The 23,998-nt window shown below is 50.8% G+C and overlaps 1 protein-coding gene across 2 annotated transcripts in view; it reads left to right on the top strand.

Moving 5' to 3' along the window:
* The first annotated feature begins 16,393 nt into the window (after positions 1–16,393).
* The window catches only part of MXI1 (MAX interactor 1, dimerization protein), a 56,645-nt gene continuing 49,040 nt past the window's right edge, over positions 16,394–23,998 (top strand). The window contains exon 1 of one of the 2 annotated variants that reach the window (XM_038140169.1): positions 16,394–16,740. In XM_038140169.1, the coding sequence (XP_037996097.1) occupies positions 16,545–16,740 (196 nt within the window). In that variant the 5' untranslated portion in view covers positions 16,394–16,544. The remainder of the gene's footprint in view (positions 16,741–23,998) is intronic. The other variant, XM_038140167.1, reaches the window with a different exon arrangement.

The raw sequence follows: 23,998 nt of genomic DNA on the forward strand, positions 1-23,998 counted from the left end.
TTTCATATAGCAGCCTTTTGTTTATGCACTTACATCACTTGCTTGTAGAGAAGATGCTTTGATTATGCACGTTGCTTCTCAAGAGTTCATTCTGGAGAAGACTTCTTGCTTGTGCTTATCCTGAGAGCTCTGCAAGAAAACAACCTGATCTTGCTGTTGAACAGCTTTTGTCTCTGTCACAGGTGCTGGAGAGGAAAGAGGACAGGCCTGTGGTGAAAGGCAGGAGAGGAAAGAGGACAGGCCTGTGGTGAAAGGCAGGAGAGGAAAGAGGACAGGCCTGTGGTGAAAGGCAGGGCACTGCCGGGCAGTTGTTCTGAGCCCACGAGGGTCTGTGCTTGCCCAGCCTGGGCTGCCTTCTGCTCTGCAGCACCACATCACAGGTGACACGAGGAACTGGGGTGGTTTTAGTGCTGAGTAAGTACAGAGCAAGGAAATAGCTCAAAGAAATTACCCTTTTAAAAATTATTATTAATAAAACAAAGGTTTTCTTATAGAAAAAGCTTAATGCAAAGTTATTTGAAGGTATCTGTGTCACGCCCTGCCAGCATATGGTGTATGTCGGAGCCTGTGAAGCTGCAGAAGTTGCAGTGTTTTGTTTTTGTAGCTGTATCAACTCTGTGAAATGTCTTTAAGGACGGCACAAATGTTTATTTTCATTGTCCTTCCACAAATCAGCCTTTTGTTTCTGTTTACAAGAAAGTCAAAATTCAGTCCTCTGAGTCTGGTGATTGTTTGATGAACTCAGTCCCCATGTCATAGAATAATTTTGGTTTAGCATTTTAAATAAATCTTGACCAAGATTTTAGTATTTTTCTGACTATAATTTGTCTCCAGAAGCATCTACAATCTTTTTAGTGCTGCACTAATGTGAAAGTAAACACTGTATCAACCCAGAGGAGTGTCCACTGTAAGGCCAAGGGCATACATAATTTACTTCTTCAGGTTCTTTTTATTCCCAAGAGTCTACAAATCACATCAGACCCTTCATTTTCACTTACTCTTTCACAGCGTTACTCAAAGGATCTGAGATTCTGCAAGCTGAAGCATGGAAATAAAGTAGATGTTTGTAACAGGCATAATAAACAAAACAAGTTTTGGGAAGTAGGAGCCCTTGGACAGATGAGCTTCAAAATGGATCATCAATATGATAGGAAATAATTATTGTCATTAGGCTGCTGAACCCAAGAGAGAGCAGTACAGAGAAGCAGTGTTTACTGTGAGGAATTGCCTGCAAGCTACCACCCGAGAACATTGAAAAGTATTTATAAAGCTGTACATCCAGGTGATTGCCTGTTGTTGTCTTTTTCAGACTTCCAGCTGCTCTGGAGATGTGTTACATAGCAAAGCAGATTTTGCAGAATCTGCAGAATGAGGTGTATCAGGCTTTAGATGCCACAAGGAGACAGAACAATGTCCTGGTTATGGCTGTAGTAGGCCATTTTGACTCATATTTTCCTGCCTTGCCTGTTGAGTCCATTACACACTGTTGAGCACGTGGCATAAATTGCTGTCATCTCTGGGGCAAGTAGTTGAGGATTTTCTATTTTCTACATTTCCAGTTTGCAAAACTGTCAAGTTTTCACTATTTGAGCCCATGGAAACTTCTCAAACAGGACGTACTGTAATGTAGCCAAGGGCAGGAGAAAGGGCCCCGGCGTCCCATGCCGTGCACGTGGGTCTGATGGAAACTTCTGACGTGAGCGCCGATGTTCTCCCTCTTCCTTTCTGCACACTGGCAGGGAAACACATCCCTCACCCATGGGGCTGCTGCGTGGGCTGGTGTTTGTCCTTGCAAAGACCCAGCGTGTTGCCAGAGGTGCCGGGCTCTGAAGGGCACTGACCAGAAGCTGCCTGGCCCTGTGTGTGTGGGCAGCTGGAGCGGGGCCAGCCTGGCCGTGGCATTGCCGCGGGCACGGCAGCACGCTGGGAGCACCGGGACGGCATTCGGTGGTGGTGGGCACTTCTGGTGTGTTGGCTGTCACACAGCCTGCAGGAACTGCCACTTGCAGCGTGGCCAAACTTGCACAGACTCTTGGGGGAATAGTAGAAAGCCCATCCTCAATGTAAACATCGCTCAGCCCTTCACCACAGTTTCTAATCTCAATTTCAAAGCCAGCAGTAATTTAGGTTTCCAGGAGAAAAGATTGAAAGAATACAATACGGATTTTTGTACAGGCTCGTCCTTTGGAAGTGTTGGGGTACAACAGCTGTACTTTTTACATCTGCCAGCAGCGCGTGCAAACACACCCAGGTGGTTTTCACGTGGAGCAGCACACAGCACGGACAGCTTCGGTCAAGTTTGATCAACTTAAACGCAAACAAAACAAAGCCTGATGATGGGAACTGGAGGTTGAACAAGAGTTCACACTCTGAAATTGTGATTGAGAGTTCCGAAGTCAAGCAGAGCCTCTGGGAGGTGAGAATTCAAGCGGCCTTTAGGTGGCATCAGACCCTCGCGTTTTCTGCCTTTGTTCCCCGCAGTCTCAAAGCCACCAACAAAGCTCTTTCAAAGAAGGTATTTTTGGTGGAGCTTTTGTGGGCTTTATTCCAGTTCCCGTGCAGAGAGATGAAAGCAGACATCTGGCTGCCGGGCTCGTTTTCTATATTGATTCATTTCAAAATCCAGCAATGGAGCAGGCTTTGTCAGGGAGGCAAGACTCCTCCTCTCCCCTCCATCCTTTTGCAACAAGCTAAGAATGTTGGTGAAGTTTTTTTTTAACTTTTTAACTCACTCCACTAAGCAGAATAATATCCATTTGTTCAGTGTTTTCTCTCTATCAACCTTACCCACAGGCCAGAGACTTCTCAGTGGTTTTGGAGGGTGGGGCAGAAGTCACAGGAGACCCCAGTAGAAGACCCCTGGTGCCAAAGGTTCCCACACCCTTCTGTCTCACCTGCTTCCATGTCATGAATTCCAGGCACTTTTCCTTTCGCATTTGCAGCAGTAGCTCGATACAACTGCATGTCTCTGGACACTGCTGGAGCTTTTGCAAATTTTTAATTTGCAAATGTTATTTGTAAAAACAAAACTTGTGCCCTGGGTTATCAGGATGGTGAGTAGTTGAACTCTGTAAGGAGCAAGTGAAATTCTGTGTGGTGGTGACGTGGTCCTGGGCGTGGTCCTGGGCATGGTCCTGACCGCTCCCAGCCCTGGCTGACATTGGCAGCTGGTGCTGGATTTGACCTTTGGCATGTCAGCTGCTGCCTGCTCTCTGACCTCCCAGGCACAGCACTCATCCCTCTCCTCCCAAAGGTGCAGAAAGTTCAAACATCGACTGAAGTGAGGTGCTTAACTTAATGGCCTGGCTTTTCTGGGAAAGCTGAGCAATCAGCCACGCCAGGGAGAGTTGCAGAAGAGCAAGCTGTTTAGCCCTCAGCTTGATGCAGTGGGAGCCAAATAATCCCTGAACTGCAGGGGAAATGTAGCCCCCAACATCAGCATTTTAACTAGCTGTGCTTGAGGACCTTGCAGGGACTGAATTTCTCAGTGAACATCCTATCAGCCCAGGCCCTTCCCTCTCCTCCATGCCCCCACTGGGATGGAGGAGGACAGGTTCCTGCAGATGGCTGAATTTCTGTGTCCAGGGTGTTAAGAGCAGCTAACTGATCCCTAATAAACATGCCAAATTGGGGGTCTCTGAGGCAGTGTGGGGACGTGCCTGGGCTTGTCTCTTAAGCTGGTGTTTGGCACAGTGGCACTAAAGCTTGGGGACACTTCAGGTTCCTGCACCAATGGCCATGTGGGGCACACGTGTACCCAGACAGGTGCTGAGCTGGGGCCTCAGAGGTGCTCCAGAGGACCAAAGCCACCTCATCTCCTGAGTTGTACCTTTGCTGGGTGCCAAAAAGGACCTACAGGAAACTCTGAACACTGCAGCAGCTGCAGTTCATACACAGTGCTTTGCCCTTGGATGTTAGACACTTTCAGCCCCAATCCTTCTTTAAGTGGATGGACAAGACAGAAGCTGGCTATTAAATCCACTCAGCAGAATGGGAATGTGGGACAATAACTCCCTTTCCCAAACAGGAACTACCAATTTCTTACTCCAGTGAGTATAAGCATCCTCCCCTTTCTAGCAGGCAGAGGTTCAGTGTTTTCAATACTTACTCTTTCCATCTGGCTAGACAGCTCTCTCAAACACCAATACCTATAATTACATATATTATGTATATTTGTATATACATATTACACATGCTAATTATATCTACAGAGGCATTAAAACATTTACCCTGCTTGACTTCAGTTTTATTTTAAAGTTGGCAGCATCCAAACAACATTAGGAATATGCTGTATAAATAAGTAGAGTTTATTTAGATTTATTCAACGGTGTTTACAACTAATAAGTAACCACATCCATTTAAGTCCTGATCTCCTGGCTGGCATGTCACCTACATGTGATCATTCACCTTCAGCTGGAGCAGCTGGTTCTTCCTGGATTTATTTAATGGAGCTAACTTCACAAATGACCTGGAAGAGGCACATTGGGCAGAATTTCTCTGCCACTGTCAGTCTAATGGGAGAATATTTGGGCATTGGAGTAGTTTTCTTATAAACAGATATTTTGGGCTGTCTTACTCCACTTGGCTTGGTTTCTGCCTTTCCTGTTCCAGTATGGGCATATTCCCATAAGAAGAGAAGGTCTGGCAAGCAGGAAGCATTCCCCAGTGTCAGCCCATGCCCAGCAAATGAATTAAATAGCTTTTACTGCACGAAGCCAGACAGGCTCTGAGCAACACAAGAGCACGTGTGCAAGTGCCACTTTTGGCAGCTGCCTTTAATTTGATAGATGCAGTTATGAATTGATTTTAGGATTTTGGGATTTAGACAATGCAATTCCTCCAGCCATAAAGGAATGACAGCACCTCTTAGCTCCTGTGTTAACCAAAATGCTGTGGCCAGAAGCTGGGATGGCTATTGCCATGGTCCAGCTCCCGTGGTGGGAAGGATGCTCCTCCCTGCCAGCCAGTGGCTGTTGGATGCCCTGTGCTGCACTTCAGGCAGCAGGGATAGTGTCAAGTGGCTCCCTTCATCCCTTTGTTCCACTGTTGGTTCAGTGTCCATTTCCTGTCTCTGTGAGTTACCTTGCCAGTCTCCTTGATGCCATGTGCCACCCCAGTTCATCCAGCTGTGGCTGTCAGAGAGAGCATTTAACACGGCAAGGAAGAATGGGAGTGTAACTGAGCTTGTCTAAACATCACTTGGGCAGAGAGGTGAAAGGCCCCTTGGATGGTAACGTAGTGAACAGGAGCTGCTCCAACAGCCCTGCCAAACCTCTGCCCATTCCTGCCTCCAGCCCAACACTTGGGAAACACCAGGGTGTGATTTGCCACCATTCGTGGCTCACCTCTACTGTCCTGGCAGACAAGACAAAAGTCATCAGAAGTGAGGATGTGCAGTAAGTCACCAGCAGCTCCCGGAGAGCCGATGAGCAGGAGTGGGGTTTGCTGTTGCATCACCTGCTCCCAAACATGCTCAGGAGCACTGCTGCACAGGAACAGGACCTACCCCCAAACCTACCCACTGATGGGTGCTCCCAACCACCCCAGGCAGAAACATGCACTGTGGGTGCTGTGCTGCCCTTTGCCATTGCCCACGTAGGGACTTTGGTGTGGTGGAGCTTTGCAGGAAGCCAGGAAACATCCCATGCCTGCCTGCCAAGGCTGCAGCTCTGCAAAGGCAGTGGAGCCACATTCTGGAGACCCCCTGACCCCCTGGCTGAGCACTCGGCCAGGGCTCTCCAGCCAGCCCATCCTGCTGTGCCGGGGGCTGACAGACACAGACTCCTCTTCCATCTCTTGGTGGGATAAAAACCACCCACCCTATTGTTCACAGCCATCCTCTCAAAGTTTATAAATAAACCCCATTTCCCTGCTGTCTTTGTGCTTTCCCATTTTGACGCACCCTTGATTTCCTCCTGTTCCAGAGGCCTTCAAACAAACAGCTCCTTTTTTTGTTGTTGGTTTGCTTCCTCCCAGCCCGTGTCGCAGCAGGCGCCGGTGGCAGGGCCTGTGCCTGGGCGCACGTCGGGTGCCAGGTGCCAGGATGCCGAGCGCTGGGACAGGGTTATCTGCCAGTTTCCCATAAATTACCCCATGTTGTAGGTGTGGGTGTTAATGTGCAACTCGATGACAAAGCAGCTGGTTTTATTGCATGTGCAGCGTGTTAGCAACGGGAGGAGGATGCTGAGAAGTCTGGGGATGGAATATGGGAGCCTGGTACTGTCCCAAACAAGTCTTGCCTCTACAGGGTGAGGCAGAGCAGTCAGGCCCCTTCAAATCCAAGCATGAAATGGGTGATCCACAGGATTCACCACTGCCCAGACACGATCACACCTGCACTCTCCTAAAAATACTGGAGTGTTTAATACGAGGTGATTCCCCAATTAATTTTAATGGTGATACTTAATTTCTAGGCATTTTAAAGCTCACTTCTGGCTAGCAATTTGCAACCCTTTAACAGCAATTCTGGTTACCACCATTGTTTGGGTAAATATTTAAGGAACACTAAAATCCACCCATGGTCTATATAACTGCCCTTCTCTCTGTATCAATACTGGGGATTGCTCATGCAATACATGGCTGTATTAGATGCGGTCATAAATGCAGGTCTGTGCCCTGGGCCAGCACAAGGATGGGCGTGTTTTGCTTTTTCAGCACTTGCATTGCAAAGGTAGGCTAATTTTTAACTGTCTCCTAATATTCACAGCATCTGGGTGAAATCTTTGTCCACTGACTGGAGCATGGGGTACAAGCAGAGCTGGGGAGGGCAGGGATGCTCTGAGCATCATGGTGCTGCAGGGTGAGATATGGGTATGAATGAAGCTTTCCCTTTTTGTTGCATTTTGTCTACTTCTGCTGAAACCAGTCTCCTGAGAAACACTGAGGGCTAGCGTAGGTGTTATGACAGCCCTTCTGCCTCCTAAGTTAAAAAAAAACCTGTTGGGTCATTCCCAAGCAGGAGTGAAGTTGCCATCTCCCCTATCTTAACCACTAAGGTTAAAAAAGAGCAGAAAGAGAAGTCTTAAATATCTTGACACCTGAAATTCAGGAATAAGAAAAAGGAAAGCCAGGAAAAGGGATGTGCTGAGCTGGAACAGCACGTGGGCAGCCCCTGTGCTGGCACACGGCAGCCCAGCCCTGGTGACGTTGTGGCTGCTCATGACTTCACCCCAGCTCGCCGCGGCGCAAGCGGGTGTCTCCAGTCGTTTGACATTTCCCTCCCTCCTCCCCAAGGCCGAGACGTCTGTGTCTCCATATCCCGCCCATGTCTGGAGCCACCAGCTCCAAAGGGGAGCAGAATCAGACGGCGGAGTTTCCCCGCTCCGCTGCCTTTGTGTGCAAACCGGGTTTATCTGTACTGTTTGACCAGCGCCAGCAAATTACACCCTGCCTAATGCGTCGTTAGGGAGAGGCAATTAAACACCAACCCAACGAGTCTTGCGGCCAGCGTGACTGGGGAGAAACAGCTGCAATCTGCATGGCAGCTGGGACAGACGGGTGGAAAACATCAACCTCTCTGTTTATGCCTTTGCTTCGCCCTCTGCCGTGTCTGGCTGCCCGGCCGGGTGAAACCTGCGCAGGGCAGGGTTTGGCAGGAAGCAGGCAGGGATTATGCCTGGATCCAGTGAGTTTTCACCGGTTTGACTTCAGCCCGAGTGGCTGGTGGTGCCCATCCTGCGTGGAGCTGGGTCAGGTCACCAGAGGTCACAGGACTTTGCTTTGCCCTGCAGAGCATTCCTCCAGCTGCTTCGCAGCCGTTGCAGCCCCGTGGGCTGTTCTTGCAGGCACATCCTGCACATCCCTCTAGGATTTAGTGCTCCAGCTCAGTTTCCCATCAAATCAACCCTGGTTTTCTATGGCATCTTCTCCAGTGCCCTTGTGCCCAAGCTCCTGACACTGAGCTTGTGTCAGTACCACCCCACCAGCAACCTCCTGTGCTGTCCCCAGGTGAGATTTTCTGTCCCCATCCTGCTTCACCTGCCATGATCAACAGCACATTCACATCTCTATCCCTCAGTCTCCAATGCTGAATCACCCCAAGTGTTTTGTAGACCACGAATTCTGTTGCTAATCCTGGACACCCTAATGAATCATTTTTTTCTCCCCAGATGCTGTGAGCGCTCTAGGGGAGGGAGCCATTTTGCTGTGGCCTGGAGTGTTTTCTCAGTGTTATACAAATAAACAGGGTAGGTTTGAACCAGGATCTCTGGAATCAACTTCCTGCAGGTGCTGAGGGAATTTCTGGGTAGATTTAGAGGGCTACCTTTGCAAACAGCATCTTTAAGAATCGCTGAAGTGATGTTCGAGGTGAAGTGCTCTGGCACCTGGAGCAGGCGATGAGAAAATCACCACTGGAGTCTCGTGAGAGCCAAGGATTTAAGCTGGCTGTGTGGACCAAGTCATCTGCCACCAAATTCAGCCATCTGAAATGTAGAGCAGATAATCTGAGCTGCTCGCTGTTACCAGCTGTCTGAGAGCCAACAGTCCCGGGTTTATAGAGGGTTTTGTGAGCCCTAAACAAAGGGTGCACAGGGAGTTCCCAGGAAGGGGAATACCCATGGCAGGGCAGCACATCAGTAACACAGAACTATCATGTTCCTGCCAAAGCCATTGCCCACAATCAGCTGCTGATTTAAGCAAGGGTATTCTGCCAGGTTGGCCCTATCAGGAACCCACAGTCTCTCTTTTCTGCCCTGCACATTGGTTTGGGGCATTTTATGTGGTTTTACTCTGCAAGTGGTTTGCTCTTTGGAGGATCCTACAGAATCCAAGTCCTGGGGGAAACAACAGTCACAGGGAAGGGCAGAGGGTTAAAAGAGCAATGAACAGGTCACACTGATTATTGTCTTTACAACCAGAGACTTTTCTAGGCCAGGCAGTGCAACAGATCAAATCTCTTCTTCAGACAGGTTTCTGACAGCACAGTCAGAGTCGTCATCAGTGGAATCAGAGCAGGTGAGGATTAGGAAATGGATTGCAAAGTGAGTAACGCACTGGCTGAGGGGAGCAGAAGGGCTGGGGGTGTCACCCCCACTCAGCACAGCTGGGACCTGCACCAAAGAAGAGCCAGGACCAGCAGCAGAGGGTTTTGCTGTGACATGACTGCCATAAGATGTGGGGATCTCAGTCTGGATCCTGTGGGATCGCTGTGGGCAACAAACCAGGGCTGGGATGCTGAGACTGGTCCCTGGTGCTGGTGCAATGATCAACCACAGCCAGGGTGGGGACAGAGGATGGCAGGATCAGCCTGGGAGGATGCACAATCCTTCTCCTTAGTTACAATGACAGGAGGCAGAGGAAGATGGGGTGAAAACTGTAGGGAAATACTGGGGGGAGAAAATAGCTTTTAAACCACAGATAATGTTGGCACATGAACAAATGGGTATTAAGTGGTGGGGGCTGCTGGGAGACTGGGAAATTTGTGAAGGGGATTATATGACATGGCTCCTCAGAATAGTTGGACTAAATGACCCAGCCTATTCCCTCTGGTTTTGCCCTCCCCTTATGGCACCAGGTGCTTGGAGTAGCAGCAGGGCTGGTCTATTTGTATTTGAATATTAGGGTGTCAAGCAAGTAAAAATGAGAATAACTGCATCCAAACACTGGTGTGCTTTTTCTGTTCTTGGGATGCACAAGAAAACCCTCCTGCATCAGCTTCTGTGGTCACAACTTGCCTGCCAGTGGCCTGCAGAGGCACAGTGAGCTGCATTGGAGGGAGATGCTTGTAAGAAGTGAAGGAAATCATTAGGCAACAGCAATTACACTGCAAGAGTCACGAGTTGTCTCTCAATGCATTGCACTGAACCAGCAGAGCTGCTGGCTGGTGGCACTGGAGGCTCCCAAGGTTCCTCTCAAAGCTGAGCTCCTCTTGGAAGCATTGTCTCCTCCAAGCTCCCTTGCCCAGCTGGTGCCCATCACTGTGGCTCCACAGCCAGGGGCTGCTTTCCCCTGCCCACTGTGGTGTGGCTTTAGGGCCAAGAGCAGCATCCTTGTGCCTCCCATCCTTCAAACCAACCTCAGTAGCCTTTGCCCATCAGGTTCCTGCACTCTTTCCCTGTGCACTGACCCCTTCTTCTGCCTACAGGTGAGCAGTAACTCCAGGTCTGAGCACGACCTCGTTAGCCCATGACATTTTTTCTGAAGTTTAACAAATTTTTAAAGTTAAACCTTCATCAAGCCTTTTATTTGGAATGAGCAGCATTCTGAAAAATGAAGACTGTCATTTTTCACTATTATTTAGCTGCTGCTGTTGCTGGAGTCAAGTGTCAGCTGTGCCCTGATGAATTTCCCCACCCTGACATCAGACCCAGATACCACAAAGCCCAGGTTAGCCATGAAATCCAAGAAAACTAATTTTATTGCGCAAATGAGGATCTTCTCTTTGTAGAAACTGTCTGGTGAGTCCAAGCTGCAAAAGCTTTGGCAAAGCAGAAATAAGGAATTGCTGAAGGACAGGCTGGGGAGGCCAAAACTGAGCCCCTGCTCCTCCAAAACTCTGGGCATCGTTTCTGCATGCTCCACCTCGGGGTGGGGATGGCTGGAAATCTCCCAGGACACTTCCCCTTGTAAAGCCTCTGCCTTTCTTTTCCTCTAGGCTTTATCTTCTGCAGCCAGTTTGCCAAGACACGAGGCCTGAGGGGGTGAAAGGGAAAAATGAGGCACCTGAGCAGGTACACAACCTCAGAGATGCCTGGTTTCATAGCAGTCACCACCTCAGGAAGGCCATCCTGAGCTAATGCATCAAAACACAGGGGGACCAGGAGGTTGTGTGCTATGACATCAGTGAAAAGGCCAGCTGAGTGGAGGGACACAAAGCATTCCAAAGTGAGAAGAGGCTCAAACCTCCATTGGGAGGTGTGGGATCCTCTTTCTCTTCTCTTCCCACAGTGAATCCTGCTGGGCTTGTTCTAATGGCTCCTCAGCCCTAGCCCAGAAAGCACAAATCCCAGAAATGTGTTGGAGAAATGTCGGATGTCGCATTCCTGAGTTGAACATAAAAACTCAAAGCCGAAGCATGCAAAATTGCACACTGAGAATCCAACAAGATCCTCCTGCCTGGAGCAATGTCAAATGACCTTCTCTTGATCTGCCAGCCCAGTCTCAAGATCAATGGGTGTACTCCTAGGAGTGATGTAAAGCTTTCAGCTGAACAGACAGAGAACCAGATCCTCCACTTGGCTCGTTTCACCAGGGGAGACACTCTTGGACCTTTTGCCACATCCATCCTCCCACCTGCCTTAGCAGGTCCCATCCACGCCTTAGAGAGCCACCCAGACCCACCAGGAATGTTCAGCATTTAATCCACCCACCAAGAGATGTGCTTTTTTTCTGCTGGCACAAGGCAAATTCAGACCATATGCGTGCTTTCCCTTAAGGATGGGCCAGAAAAATTCTTCATTATTTTTATATCAAAATTGCATGGCAGCTACTGTGAAAGGCCAAGTGTGAATGGCAGAGAACTAGTAGGAGCTGAGAAGAGCTCATGCTCTGAGACAGAAAATCTACCATTTATTACAAAGATGGAGAGTGGGGAAGGCAATTAGAAGGCTGGAAGTAAAATAAAAACCTTATTGTAAAAGCAGAGATCATAGCTCAGGTTTTCCTGATGAATGCTGAGATCAGGAGATCAGGGGGCACCACACAGGATTTCAAGGAGGACCAATCCTTACAGGATTGTCAGGAGGGATTTCAAAGGAAATTAAGTAGAAGCTTTAGAGGTACTAGCAGGAGGAAACTGTAAGTAACAGCATCATAAATGGACCTGAGAGAAGCAGTATGGCTAGGCAAGGCAGGAGCAGGGGAGAGGGACCATCACCACTATTTGTAGCTTAGTTATTTGAAGCACACACCAAAAGAGAGCATCAAGGACAGATCACAGAGGCGATGTGGCAGCTTGGGCAGCAGGAGACACCTGGTGAAACCACGGAGCTTCCTGAGCCCCAGCAAAGGACCAGGAGTGCTCCAAAGCCTGAGGAGCCAGCCTGCATGACAGCTGCTGGAGCAGGCACCCGAAGCCCTGACATGGGCCTTTCTCCTGGAGCACCTCTGAGTTATCCTGATCTCTTGTTTCATTTAGGGAGCAGTGGGGAAGTGAAAGACCATTGTAATGATGGCTCCATAAGAGGGCTGGATGCATCCCCTCACTCTGGGTCTGGCCAAGTGAGAGTCAGGCTCTGACAGCATCCCTAAGGACATGGAGCCCTTGGCTGCAAACACCTAGCAGCCCCACAGAAGGATGTGTGGCCCTGCTGTAAATCATGGTCCCATGTCACGCCTTGGGACAAGGGACAGCAGGCAGCAATAGCAGGTGGCAGCCAGGGCCCTGGCAGGACAGCCTGGAGCCAGTGCTCCAGGGGAGACCTACATGTATTAATTATTGACTAGTGAAAGAAGAGATATGAGATTTCACTGACCTCTGTATCTCTCTGTGCAGGCAGATTTCTGCACCCCAATTAAATCATGCTTGGGCAAGGAGAGGGGCAATACCTGCACTCACCATTGGGCTGGGGCCATAAGGAGTGATGCCAGTAACACTAAAAACTTCCTGGGTCCAACAGCAAAATCAAGGTTTTAGGAGTCACACAGGTTTTATGAGAGATCTTCTCTCCCTCCAGGGTCCTCAGCTGCTCCGGACCAGCTCTAGCCCCTCCCCACCACAACAACTGTGTCCATTAAAAAAAAAGGAGACACTTGATAGCATCCAAACAATTTTTCAATATCTTTGTATCACACTTGCACAGCAAGAAATGCCTCCTCATGGCAGACAGCACAACTATCACTTGGAAAATGAGTTAGTCCTTTCAAAAGGACTGCAGCAGACTTTTAAAGGCAAGTGAAATTTTAAAAGGATTACATTGGGATTAGCCTGAAAGGAAAGAGAGCAGGTGCTTTCAGGAGCTTTTGCAGACCAAAATCCAGGGTTCTCTTGGCTCCCACCCTTTAAAACCCTCTCTGAACCCTGCCAGGTCTGTCCAGGGTGCTGCCACTGGAACAAACTGAATGGATAACACCTGCCACGTGGGGAAACAGCTGCTGTGTGTGATTCCACAAGAACAAGGTCAGAATACGCCCACCAAAGGGGACTTAGCACTTGAGCTCACAGCAGTAGCTCTGTTTTCCTCCATTCAGCCCAACATAGGCACCACACACACACATGAGATGATTCCCATGGCAGAGGGGAAGGGATGCCCACTCTCTGCCCCAGGGGTTTCTCATGGCACCTCACATCACTTGGCAGCTATGTACCTAAACCCACACCTTGCTGTGTTCTGCAGTGCTGCAAAATAAAGCACTCCAGCAATCTTATCCCTTATCTAATCCAATCCCCAAATGATGGGGTGGGTATTTTCCCCACTTTTACAGGTGGGGATTTGGCAACATCCCTGCGGGCACCCAACCTCTGCTCCCCTGGGCCACGCTCCCCTTGCTGTGCCACGCTGTACTGAGGGCAGCTTGCAGCCACAGGCTGCTGACAAAAGGTCCAGGGATGTCCCACGATGCCTTGGCCATGTGCCTGGCAGCAGGAGCCGTGCCCACGGTGTGGGCCGTGGGGCTGAGCCAGTGGCTCACCCCAGGTCACCCCAACTCCCATTTCTGTGGGCCCATGGGGCTGCCTTCAGACCTTCCACTTTTGTCTGAGAAGCAGCTTCCCCGTTGCCTTGCAGAGAAAAAATTGACAAGTGAGACTTTGGGATGAGCTCAAAGGTTGAACAAAGTACAAGAGAAGGGAAATAAAGAGAGCATGCCCTTAACTGGCTGTATTTAGAAGGCTGCAGTGGATGAGGGTGCTGGACTATGGCTGCTGAATGTGCAGAACTGGCAATACTGCCAAACTTCTTCCCTTGTTACTCCTGTGTTGCCTTTCTGATTCTGGGTGCTTTCCACTGCCCACATCCCCCAAAGCCTCCATTCCTCTTGAGCCAGCTCCCTTGGAATGCCTGCCTTTGGACCATTCTCTCAGGAATACTTTTCTCTGTGGAAGTGCCTTTAAAGAAAAATTATCCTGGAATTAAACTAGAAGGGAGAGGGATCAAAATTATGATTATTCGGGCTTCAAACCTGGGAAGTCGCTGGGAGAAGTGGTACCTGCTGCATCAGCACCAATTCATACAAAGCATTCAAAAAACGCTAGAGAAGTATTGTGCAGGTGCACAAGGAGGACCAAGAAATGCAGTAGGTAACAGAGGATGCTGCCATTAGGCACAAGATCTACAGCGTGGACTTTGCATGGCCATACACATCCTCATCCTCGGGGAGAGCGCCTGAGATTTTTAAACCATCTGATTTTTAAGCAATCTGATGCTGGCTGCCTCTGGTGCCTTTGGTGTGCTTTCAGCAATGACCTCTTGTACTTTAAGGCGAGGTCATGGAAAACCTTGGTCAATGGTGAGCCAGCAGAGAGGTGCCCTCAGTGCCCAGCCAAGCTGGACCGCTGCTTGCGTCCAGGTCCCCAGTGGCTGCAGCTGGGGCTGATCAGAGCAGTCCCACCACCAGCTCAATCCCTGCACAATTAGAAAGCCAGAGACTTTCTGACTGATGTTTTAATGGGAGTGTTTGCCCATGCCCGCTTGTAAAGCAGGAATCATGTCTTATCTCAGCTACTCAGTGGAGTTAAAAGCCAAGTACATTCTGAGTCCTTCACTTGCCTGGATGTACCCTGTCACCCAGCCTGGCTTCCGCCTCTGCTCAGCCCTTGCTTTCCCAGCTGAAATGCTGCTCTTAGGGATGACCAGTCACCTGCGGGTGCTGAGCACGCCCGAGCCTGGCAGCGGCCTTCTGTCCTGCTCCACTCCTGGCACACCAGGCTCTGCCTTCTTCAGTCTTCTTCAGGCCACAACTAAATCTAGATGATGCTTTGTGCCCTCCCCCCTACACCATCCCGTTCTGGGCTGCCAAACGCAGCGATGGGACAAGTCGTGGCACTGTTGATGTGGCAGCAGCCCTGCGGCGCGGCCGGCACGGAGGAGGTGCCATATGGCCGCGGGAGAGGCTGTGTTGAGCCGCACGGCACGGGGAGCTGGCCCAGCCCCGGCATGTGCCGAGGGAAGGGCATGTGACAGACAAAATCCCGCAGCCATGCTTCCCAAAAATAGCCTGCTGGTCCCCAGCAGTTGGGTGCCGCAGGGATTTCGTTGCATGCGCTGCAGTCTGGGGCACCGTCCCCTCTCAGATGATTCAGGTCCCCGTGATGCTGCGGGCTCCAGGTCCCCATTAGCGCTGAGTAATACTGCACTCCTAAACGCCGCCACGACCTCTCTTCCCTGTTCCTCAGCCAGTTCCGGTCCCTGGGAGGCCGGTGAGCCCGGCGAGACCCACGGAGCCCCACGGCAGCCAGGTGTGAGCAGGTGCCCACGCCCCAGCCCATCTCCGGAGCGATGCTTCTCCCCAGCCGCTCCCACAGGGCTCCTCAGTGGAACCGGCCCAACCCGACCGGCCGGGCGGGAGCGGGGCTTGGTGCTGCAGACGTAGCGCCGTGCTTCAGGTGCTGCTGCCACGGATAGAAGGGAAGCCAGGAGGGTGCTGGAGGTCACTTGCTGCCAGCCTGGTGCTCGTGGAGTCCGCTCCGCCTACCCCCTCAAAATTCATGGACCTGAGATTGCAAATGACTTCTGGAAGTGCAAATCCTTGCCCTTCTCAGTCTGGGTCAGGTCCTGCGCTCTCTCCTCCGGGCGCAGCTGCTCTTTCTCATCTCCCTGACTGCAAAACAAGGGGAAAACAAGCTGTAGTGTGCCCGGCCCTGACCCCAGGTCTGCAGGGTTGGATATGGAGGGAGTGAGGGAGGCTGGTGCATCCCTTGCCTGCTCTCCACCTTCGATTTATTTTGGAAAAAAAAATGTATTAGTTGCTTTTAGAGTCTGAACCCAGAGAGAGCTTTCTGGGGGGCACTGCATAATAGAAGACGAGTAATTTGACATTAAACCGCTAGTGCTTCATGCCGAGGGGCCCCTTTGGAGTTCGGGGTTTGCCTGCACTTCTGGCCCCACCGCCTCCAGCGCTGGGCGCAGGATGGGCTCCCCAGTCCGCCTGTCACGCTGGGTCCCTGACCAGGGACAGACCCTCGGGCAGTGGCGGGAGGTGACACGGGGTGACAAGAGGCAGGGCAGGCTCGGCCGTGCCTCTGCGTTCTGGGGGCGGGTGCAGCTGGGCCCCCACCAGTGCCACCATCCCCGGGGGCGCGGTGCCGCCACCGCAGCACCCGGCGCCCCTTTCCAAGGGGCCGTTCCCCGCTGCGGAGCTGTAACACATCCCGGGGCTGCCGAGCGGCGACCCGCCGGTCCCCCCCGCCCCGGGACAAGCCCGGCCCTGCCCCGCCGGCCTCTCCCCCCCCGCGCCGGGCGCCGCGCAGCCGCCGGCGCTCGCACTCCGCAGGCGCGGCCGGGCCGGGCCGCCCCGCCGGGGCGCGGGGGGGGGCGGGACGGCGGCGGCCCGTGGGGCGACACAGCGGCGGGGCGGGCGGCGGCAGCGCTGGGACCGCGGCGGCCGCCGGGCTCGCCGGCAGACGGACTGAGGGACGGACGCAGCGTAGCACGGGGAGGCGGCGGGGCATGGGGAAGCGCGGCCGGCCGCGGAGGGAGCCGCGGAGCGAGCCGCGGAGCGCAGGGGCGGCCGGCGGGGCCCGGTGCCCCCTCGGGGACATCTGCAACACGAGCCCCGCGGCGGGCATGGACACCTTCCTCTACAACGTGCAGGTGCTCCTGGAGGCCGCCAGCTACCTGGAGCGGATCGAGAAGGAGAATAAAAGTAAGTGCGGGCTGGCGGCCGTGGCCGCGCGTGTGCGTGACCGCGGGGCGGTCAAGGGGAGTAAGAAAAATAAACCAAACTTTCGGCTGGCTGCAGGGGCCGGCGACGCAGTGACAAAGGGCGCCGGGGCCGGCCTGCACCCCCCGCGGCAGAGGCGTGCGTGCGACCCCCGCCGCCACTGGGGAGACCGGGCCCGGGGGAAAGTTTGGGATGGAGAGTGGAGCGGGACGGCGCGGGCAGGGGGGGCGCATCTCCGGTTCTTTGGGAGAGCGGGCTCGGAGTGGCACCGAGAGGGGCCGGGGGGGCGGCGGGCCCCGCGCGGAGCCAGAGCCGGTGGCGGAGCCGGAGCGGCGGGGGAGGAGGCGATGACACGTCCCCGCTCCCCCCGCCGGGGCATGGGCAGAGTCACGTAGGCAAGTGGCAGCGCTCGCCAGGTAGCCGGCGGGGAGGAGAGGGCAGGGCAGAGCAGTGCATTGCAGGGCAGGGCAAGCGTCCGGTGCGGGGCGGTGGCCAGCCGCGCCGCTAGCCTCCTGCTCCGCGGGCGCGGAGGGTGCGCGTAGCCCGCGGCTTTCCCCCGCGGAGCGGTCTCCCGAGCGGGCACGCGAGCTGCGAGGGACGGCGGCACCGCGAGGAAGAAGCGCTTGGGGAACAAAGGGGCGGCCGTGGCCCGCGGCGGAGCGCGGCCGCGGACCCCGCGCAGTGGCGGAGCGCGCTCCAGCGGCGCAGCGCCCGGCGCGCCCCGCCCCGCGGGCGGACACATGGTTCGCACATGGAGCCAGCGCGCCGCGCTCATTGGCCGCCGCCGCCCGGGGGCGGGGCCGCGCCTCCCGCTCCGCCAATGCGCGGCGCCGGGGTCCCCCGTGTGACGTCACGCGTTGCCGAGCGGGCCGGGGGGGGCGCGGGGCCGGGGGGGCTCGGCCCGGGGGCTCCGGGGACCTGCGAGCCCGGGGGTGTCACACGGACACCTCGCCGGGAGCCCGGGCTCCGCTCCGCCACCGGCGCTTTGTCCTCGTTTTGCTTTGTTACTTTTTGTTTTAGCCTTTTTTTTTTCTTCTTTTTTTTTTTTTATTTTCTACTTTTTTTTTTTTAATTTATATTTTCTCTGCCCTCCTCGCTTTCATATTTGGGTTCCCCCCCCTCCTTTTTTCCCTCCGCGGAGCATGTGCTGCGTTTTGTTTTCCGTTTAACTTTACAAAGGGATCAGCGATCCCTCGCCACGCGTCCCCATCGCACCATCACCCTCTCTCGCCGTTCACCCCCTATGGCAGCTGTAGGTCCCGTGCAGGTGACGGTATAGATATAGGGTGCCCTTGTTCTGCGGGAAAAGCTGCGTGCACGCAGGCTCCCAGGGAAAGGGATCCCACTGCGGAGGAGCTGCTCTGCCGCTAAAGCTGCAGCCAAAAGCCCTTGTTCTTTGCTCGCCCAGAACAAATCCGGGCTGCTGTTCTGTTTTGGAAAGTTGAGTTAATATTGGGGTGGGATTTTTTTTTCTCACGTGCTAATTGTTGTTTCGCAATGAATCTGCAAAGCCAAGAGTCTGAGGAGCTGAGCTGCGCCGAGAGCAGCAGCTGCGAGCAGGAAAATGACAGGAGACACCAGCAAGAACTGGGTTTGCGTGTGAAAACAGCAGCGTCCCTGGTTTGGAAACTGAGTGCGAGACCGCTGGTTTAGGTTTGTTTTTTTCTCAACGAGCACTCTTATTGTGAAGGGGAACTGTTCAAAATCATGGCTTTTTTTTTCGGAGTGGGGGGAGATAGAATTTTCCTTGCCGTTGAGATGGATAGTATCTGATCTTTTATACGCTCCAATTAAAAATGCATCATTTTATACGGTTCCTTGTTTGGAACTGGAAAATGAGGAGGACTGCAGGATACAGGATTTTTTTATTGCTAGATTTTTAAAAGAGGTGTTTGCATCTAAACAACTCCATTCCTGAGCACTTGTTTTCACTGAAGCTTTCACTAGTAATTGTTGAGGTCATAATGTTGAAAATCATCACTTTTATTAGGAAATTCTGCAAAACCTTTCAGTATTTTAATGTGAAATCAGGACATTTTAGGGTGAAAAGTCCCATTTAACCAAAGGTTCAGCTGGTGAACGTGCTGTTCAGAACGTGACCGTCATAAACCAGGCAGCTTTTACGTGTTGCTCCCAAACAAAGAAAAATGCTGCTGGGATTGGAAAACAATCTCTGAGCCTTACTGGCCCTATTTAAACTAAGGAACAGCTGCAGAAGCAGGAGGGTTGTATCCTAATGTATATACATCTCCTTTCTGGGAAGGGATTTGCATGCAGAGCTCAGGTTATTGCACCAAGAGAATGCTGTGCCCTTTCATCTGCCGGGGCAGGGGTGATTCCTCAGTGCACCCAGTCCTGGCAGCCTGTCAGAGATGTTGCTAATGGTCACTCCTCATTACAGTCTCTGAACTCACAATTCACAATAATAGAGGGGGCAGCTCAAAAAAGTTTGGTGATGGAGACTGCCAGACTCGGTTGCAGTCAGACTTGGTGCTTGCCTGCTTCCTGCAGGATGCCCAGGTCATTTGACCACGGTGTTACAAAGGGTGTAATGAGCTATTTTGGTGTTACTCCCATCAGGAAGGTGGTTGAGTCACAGCCCTGTCGTGCCAGGTGCTGTACATGCAGGGGAGTGACGGTGCCCTGCCCCAAGGAAACAGTCTTAAAAAAATAGAGGTGACAGGTAGATGTTTGTCTCTTCCTGGCCAGGATGGGTGACAGGGAACAGAGCTGGGTAAAGCACCAGGATGCTGGTTGGGATCAGCATCACAGTGGTATGGAAGCTGAAGGGCTTCAGTAGCCAAAAGAAGGAATTTAAGGAAGGGCTATTAAGGTTCTGAGAGCTCAGGTGGTTTTCCTCATAGGTTTACAGTTTCTGATAAACCACACTCAGTGTCCTCATTCATTCTTCCAAGCCTTTGGTGGCTGTGCCATGTAATTCACCTTCTCCAAACACTGTCCTTAGCAGGAGCAGATGCTGTTTGGTAGAGGGGCCCCCTGAGAGGTGGACACAACCTCTTCTCTTGTGGATCCATATGCTTGGATATCCCAGACGTGCATGTCACACCTTCTGGTGATAGAGGAGCAACTACAAGGATGTTTTCAGCCTCCAAAACACACCTACCCTTGTCTGCAGGTCAGTGGTACAAGGCAGACAGCAGAGCCTTCCATGTCTAGGGCAGGACTTTCAGATAAGGCAGGAGTTTTCTACCTGCCTGAAGCTCAGGCAGAAATATGGAGATGATGATGATTTACATTTATAGGTCCCACATCCTATCGTTGTGGCCATGAATAATAGCAGAGGGGCCATGGGTTGGCTGGGTGGTGTGGAAACAGAACCACAGGGCAGAGAGCCATGGAGAAGGGTTGCATATACTGTCAGGGCTATGGCAGGAGGAGGCAGTATTCAGGAGTGGCCTCTCAGCACCACCCTTACAGTATTCACTTATATTTTAAAATATTAGAATAAAAATTACCTGTGTTACAGTATGGTGACAGGGAAGGTTAGATCCTCTTATCAGACTCCTTGGGTAAGCTGGAGTATTTTAGCTACTGAAGTATAACTGAATTATTTTTCCAGTTGAGCCTCTGGGAGTGAATAACAGTGCTGCCTGCCTTCTTGCTGCAGTTCTCATGGTGAGACCACAAAAACCAATCCCAACACACCTTGCTAACTGACATGTACAGGTTTCCAAATGACCTGTTTCTAGAAATTTATGCTTGGTATCCAAGGAATAGAAGCGTCACATGAAGAAAGTTACAGTGGCTGTTTTCAGAAATGAAAGTTGTGCTGAGGGCAGCTCTGTTGATACATCTGTAACCTCTGCAAATGCCACTTCATGAATAAGCAGGGCTGAAAATCTGTAGCAGCTAAAGTGCTGGGATTTGGAAGATGTTTTTTAAGGGACCTGGAGTAAACTCAGCTGAGGTTTAGTATTGTGCCAGGCATCCTCTTTGTGTGTGTGGACTCATGTTTTTGTCAGTAGGAGTTGCACAAACACGTGATGAATCCTTCGGCTACGATGACTTATCTGTAATAGGCATGGTGTGTAATACATTCTGATCTCACTACAGATACAGACCTGTGTTGCCATATCCTCTTCCAAAAGCATGAAGGCAATCAAGTCTCTGTAACGGGGGTGACAAGTTCACAAGTCTAATAGAGGTGTGCAGGCACGGGACAGTGGACTTTGGCCCCTCTCAGGAGACAGCCAGATCTTCTTCAAGTGGTGGCTACGTTTATTGATCTTCTGACCAGGAATAAGAAATGTGTGATCTTAGATTTGTCCTTTGCTCCTGAATAATTCGCTCTGAGGGAGAAGACAACTGAGCCTTGGGGATGCATTAGCAGTATCTTCATCATGTGGCTCCTTCCATTGTTTGTGTGCTGTTTAGGGTCTTTTTCTGACAAACCAAAGAAATGTCAGAAACCTGTAATTAGCGGAGGGCAGAAGAAGCTGCCTTTGGTCTGCGTGCAGAGCTCCCATTGTATCAATGACAGCTGACCACGTGGCTCAAGGTCAGTGTAGATGGTCTTGGATCTCATGGTGATGTGATATAGAGAGCAGTGTGGGACCCCTTTATTTATATATTTTTCATCCAACTCACAATAAACCCCTTTCATTCCTCCTGGTTCATGACCTGGCCACAGTGATTCATGTGTTAGCCACTTCCAGGTTAGGGTGTTTTGACTCATGCTGTTTGGACCTCAGCATAGAATTCAGAAGGAAGCCACAGCAGGAGAAATGATAGGGCAGAGGTAGAACCATGGAACTGTGCCAGAAGCATTGCTGAGAAGCGATCGCATCCCTTGTCAGCAGAGCATCCTGAGAGCCAGAAGAGAAGCACCTTGTGCCACTGGCTGAAGAACCCTACCTTCTTGTTATTTAGCTGAAGGACTCTCTATATTTTTTCTTGTAGAAATTCCTCTTAATTTTGCAGTTGGATCAGTTAAGTAACTTAATCAAAGTTACAGAGTAAGTCACTGACTCGGTATAAATTTGGGCATAGCACAGGTCTGAAAACAGAGCACATCTCCTGGAGAGAAGGAACAAGTGACCCAAAGAGCCAATAGATCTGTGGCTTTTATCTTATTGTTTGGCAGAGCTTAGTCTTTGAATCAGAGCATGCACTTTATTCCTGCTCAAACTCTTGGATATCCCAGAGGTTTGGTTCTGAGAAATGTCTGTCCTCAGTGGTGGATGGGTTCCAGGTACCAGTGGGAGTGCTGAAATGGATTATCTGATGCCTTGCGAAAGAGTGAAGCTCCCGGATGAGAAATGAGGCCATGTCCTGTAGGCACTTGTAGGTCCCTTAGTGAAGGTATTGCAAGCCTTGGGAGGGAGTTGAGTAGGTGGGACTTGGGTTGTGCTCCAGTCTGCTGCTGCAAGTCCTGCAATACTGAGCTATTACAGTCATGACTACAAGAAAGAGACCTGTTTGTTACAGTGTGTGCTGATATGTTGTTCAGATGTTGTTCCCCTCACTAGAGAAACAGGAATGGTGTGGATCTGCTGTTCCCAGAAATTTAGGGAATCACTGAATCTTTGCACTGTTGTGAGAGTGCCAGAAAATGGTTCCTATTGGGGATCTCTGTTCATGCTTTGATTGCACAAGTATTTCAAGGATTTGAAAACAATATTAAGAGTTTGGAGGGTTTGTGTGAAGGTGGGCAAAGGAAGCGCTTATGGCTGTTGCCATCTTAATGTTCCTCCCAGAAAATGCACTTGGTTGGGAACAGGAAGATTTTAGCAAAATCCAAATACAGAATGAAAAACAAGGCAGCTTAGCCAAAGGGATTGCCCTTATTGAAAATAACTTCCACGTTGCAAAGCATTGTGTTATTTCTAAGGTTTGTGTTCAAAGCAGAGGGCTGGGCATCTTGATTTGTGAGACGTGTTCCTGTTCCACCCCTGACATAGGGTGTGTCTTCATGTGAGTAATTATGCTGCTTACACCTCAGTTTCCCTTCCTGTCGAGTGGAAAGAAAATAGCTAAAGTAATTTTGGGTTTGAGAAGCTTAAAGCATTACTTTTGGAAAGCTCTTAGAAAATTTCCCTGATGGAAGTTGCTAGTTTAATGTAAGTGATGGTGATGTTGATAAAAAACAGATCACATCTGTTATACTTGATGAAAATAGTACAGCAGCATTTCAGATGTAAATATTAATTGATTTCTGCACTGCAGATTTCTTCTTGGATATTTAAATTATTGCTAAGGAGGAGGGAAAGGCTATCAGGGAGATTAACAAATCCATTATTAAGTCTGGAAATGGAGGGTTGCCGAAGTGCCATTTAATAAAATGTAAAAAGCCCCTTTCTAAAGGGCGAAGCAGCAGAACACACAATGAAAGTGAATCACAGCTGCCAGAAGGGATGCCAGCAGCAAGCACTTATAATCAGAAAACTGTACTTACAGATCATTCGGAGCCACTAAATTAAATGATCTCATTCTCCCCTAAAATACTCTTCCCTTAGCCCCTCCCCAGTGTTGCCTGTGGATTGCTCAACCACATTTAAAATCTGACTTTTGGGGCTTTTTGGTCAGCAGTTGAATGGCATTGGGCCTCTTTGTGCTGTTTACTTTCCACCCACTTTTGTTTCTGTCACACTCTGGCATTTTGCAGGCTGACCTGCCCACACGAGCACTTGGGATGGCAATTGCAAGATTTTACAGATCTGCTGTGGCTCCAGAGTTGACTTGCCTCTTCTCTAGGGCTCCTTCTTTGGGGAAATTTCCCACAGTTTATTCCCAAATTTGTCTTTGTTTCACACAGATTTTTTTTTTCTAACTTACATTGTTGACTTCAGAAACAAAGACTTGGAAGCTGAGCTGAAGTGTAAATGCAAGAGCTTATTCTACATCATTTCACTCAGAAGTGATCCTGCTGTTACTTCTTTCCAGGCTGATTTAATTCACCATGTGTATCAGGATCCCCCTCCTTCATCCTCTCTTGTTTTGTATCTTGAACTTTACCTTCCGGAGGCTGACATTCCGATATGCTCTTAACCTACCCTTTCATTTTCCAGCCATGAGTTTCCCTTTTAACCCCTAGAGTGGCACGACATATCTCCCAATGTGCCATCAGAAAAGCTAATGGCAGTGGATGCTCCCAAGGGCCTGTTTTTCAGTGGTTTTGGGGCTTCATGAATTTGAGGGGTTGGAGTTGCGTGGTTTAGGTTTTTTTATGTTTAGTGTTGCTAATCCTGAGAAGCAAATGGCTCGCTGGTTTTGGAAGTAG

Source organism: Motacilla alba, chromosome 6 (assembly GCF_015832195.1).
Source record: "Motacilla alba alba isolate MOTALB_02 chromosome 6, Motacilla_alba_V1.0_pri, whole genome shotgun sequence".
NCBI lineage: Eukaryota > Metazoa > Chordata > Aves > Passeriformes > Motacillidae > Motacilla > Motacilla alba.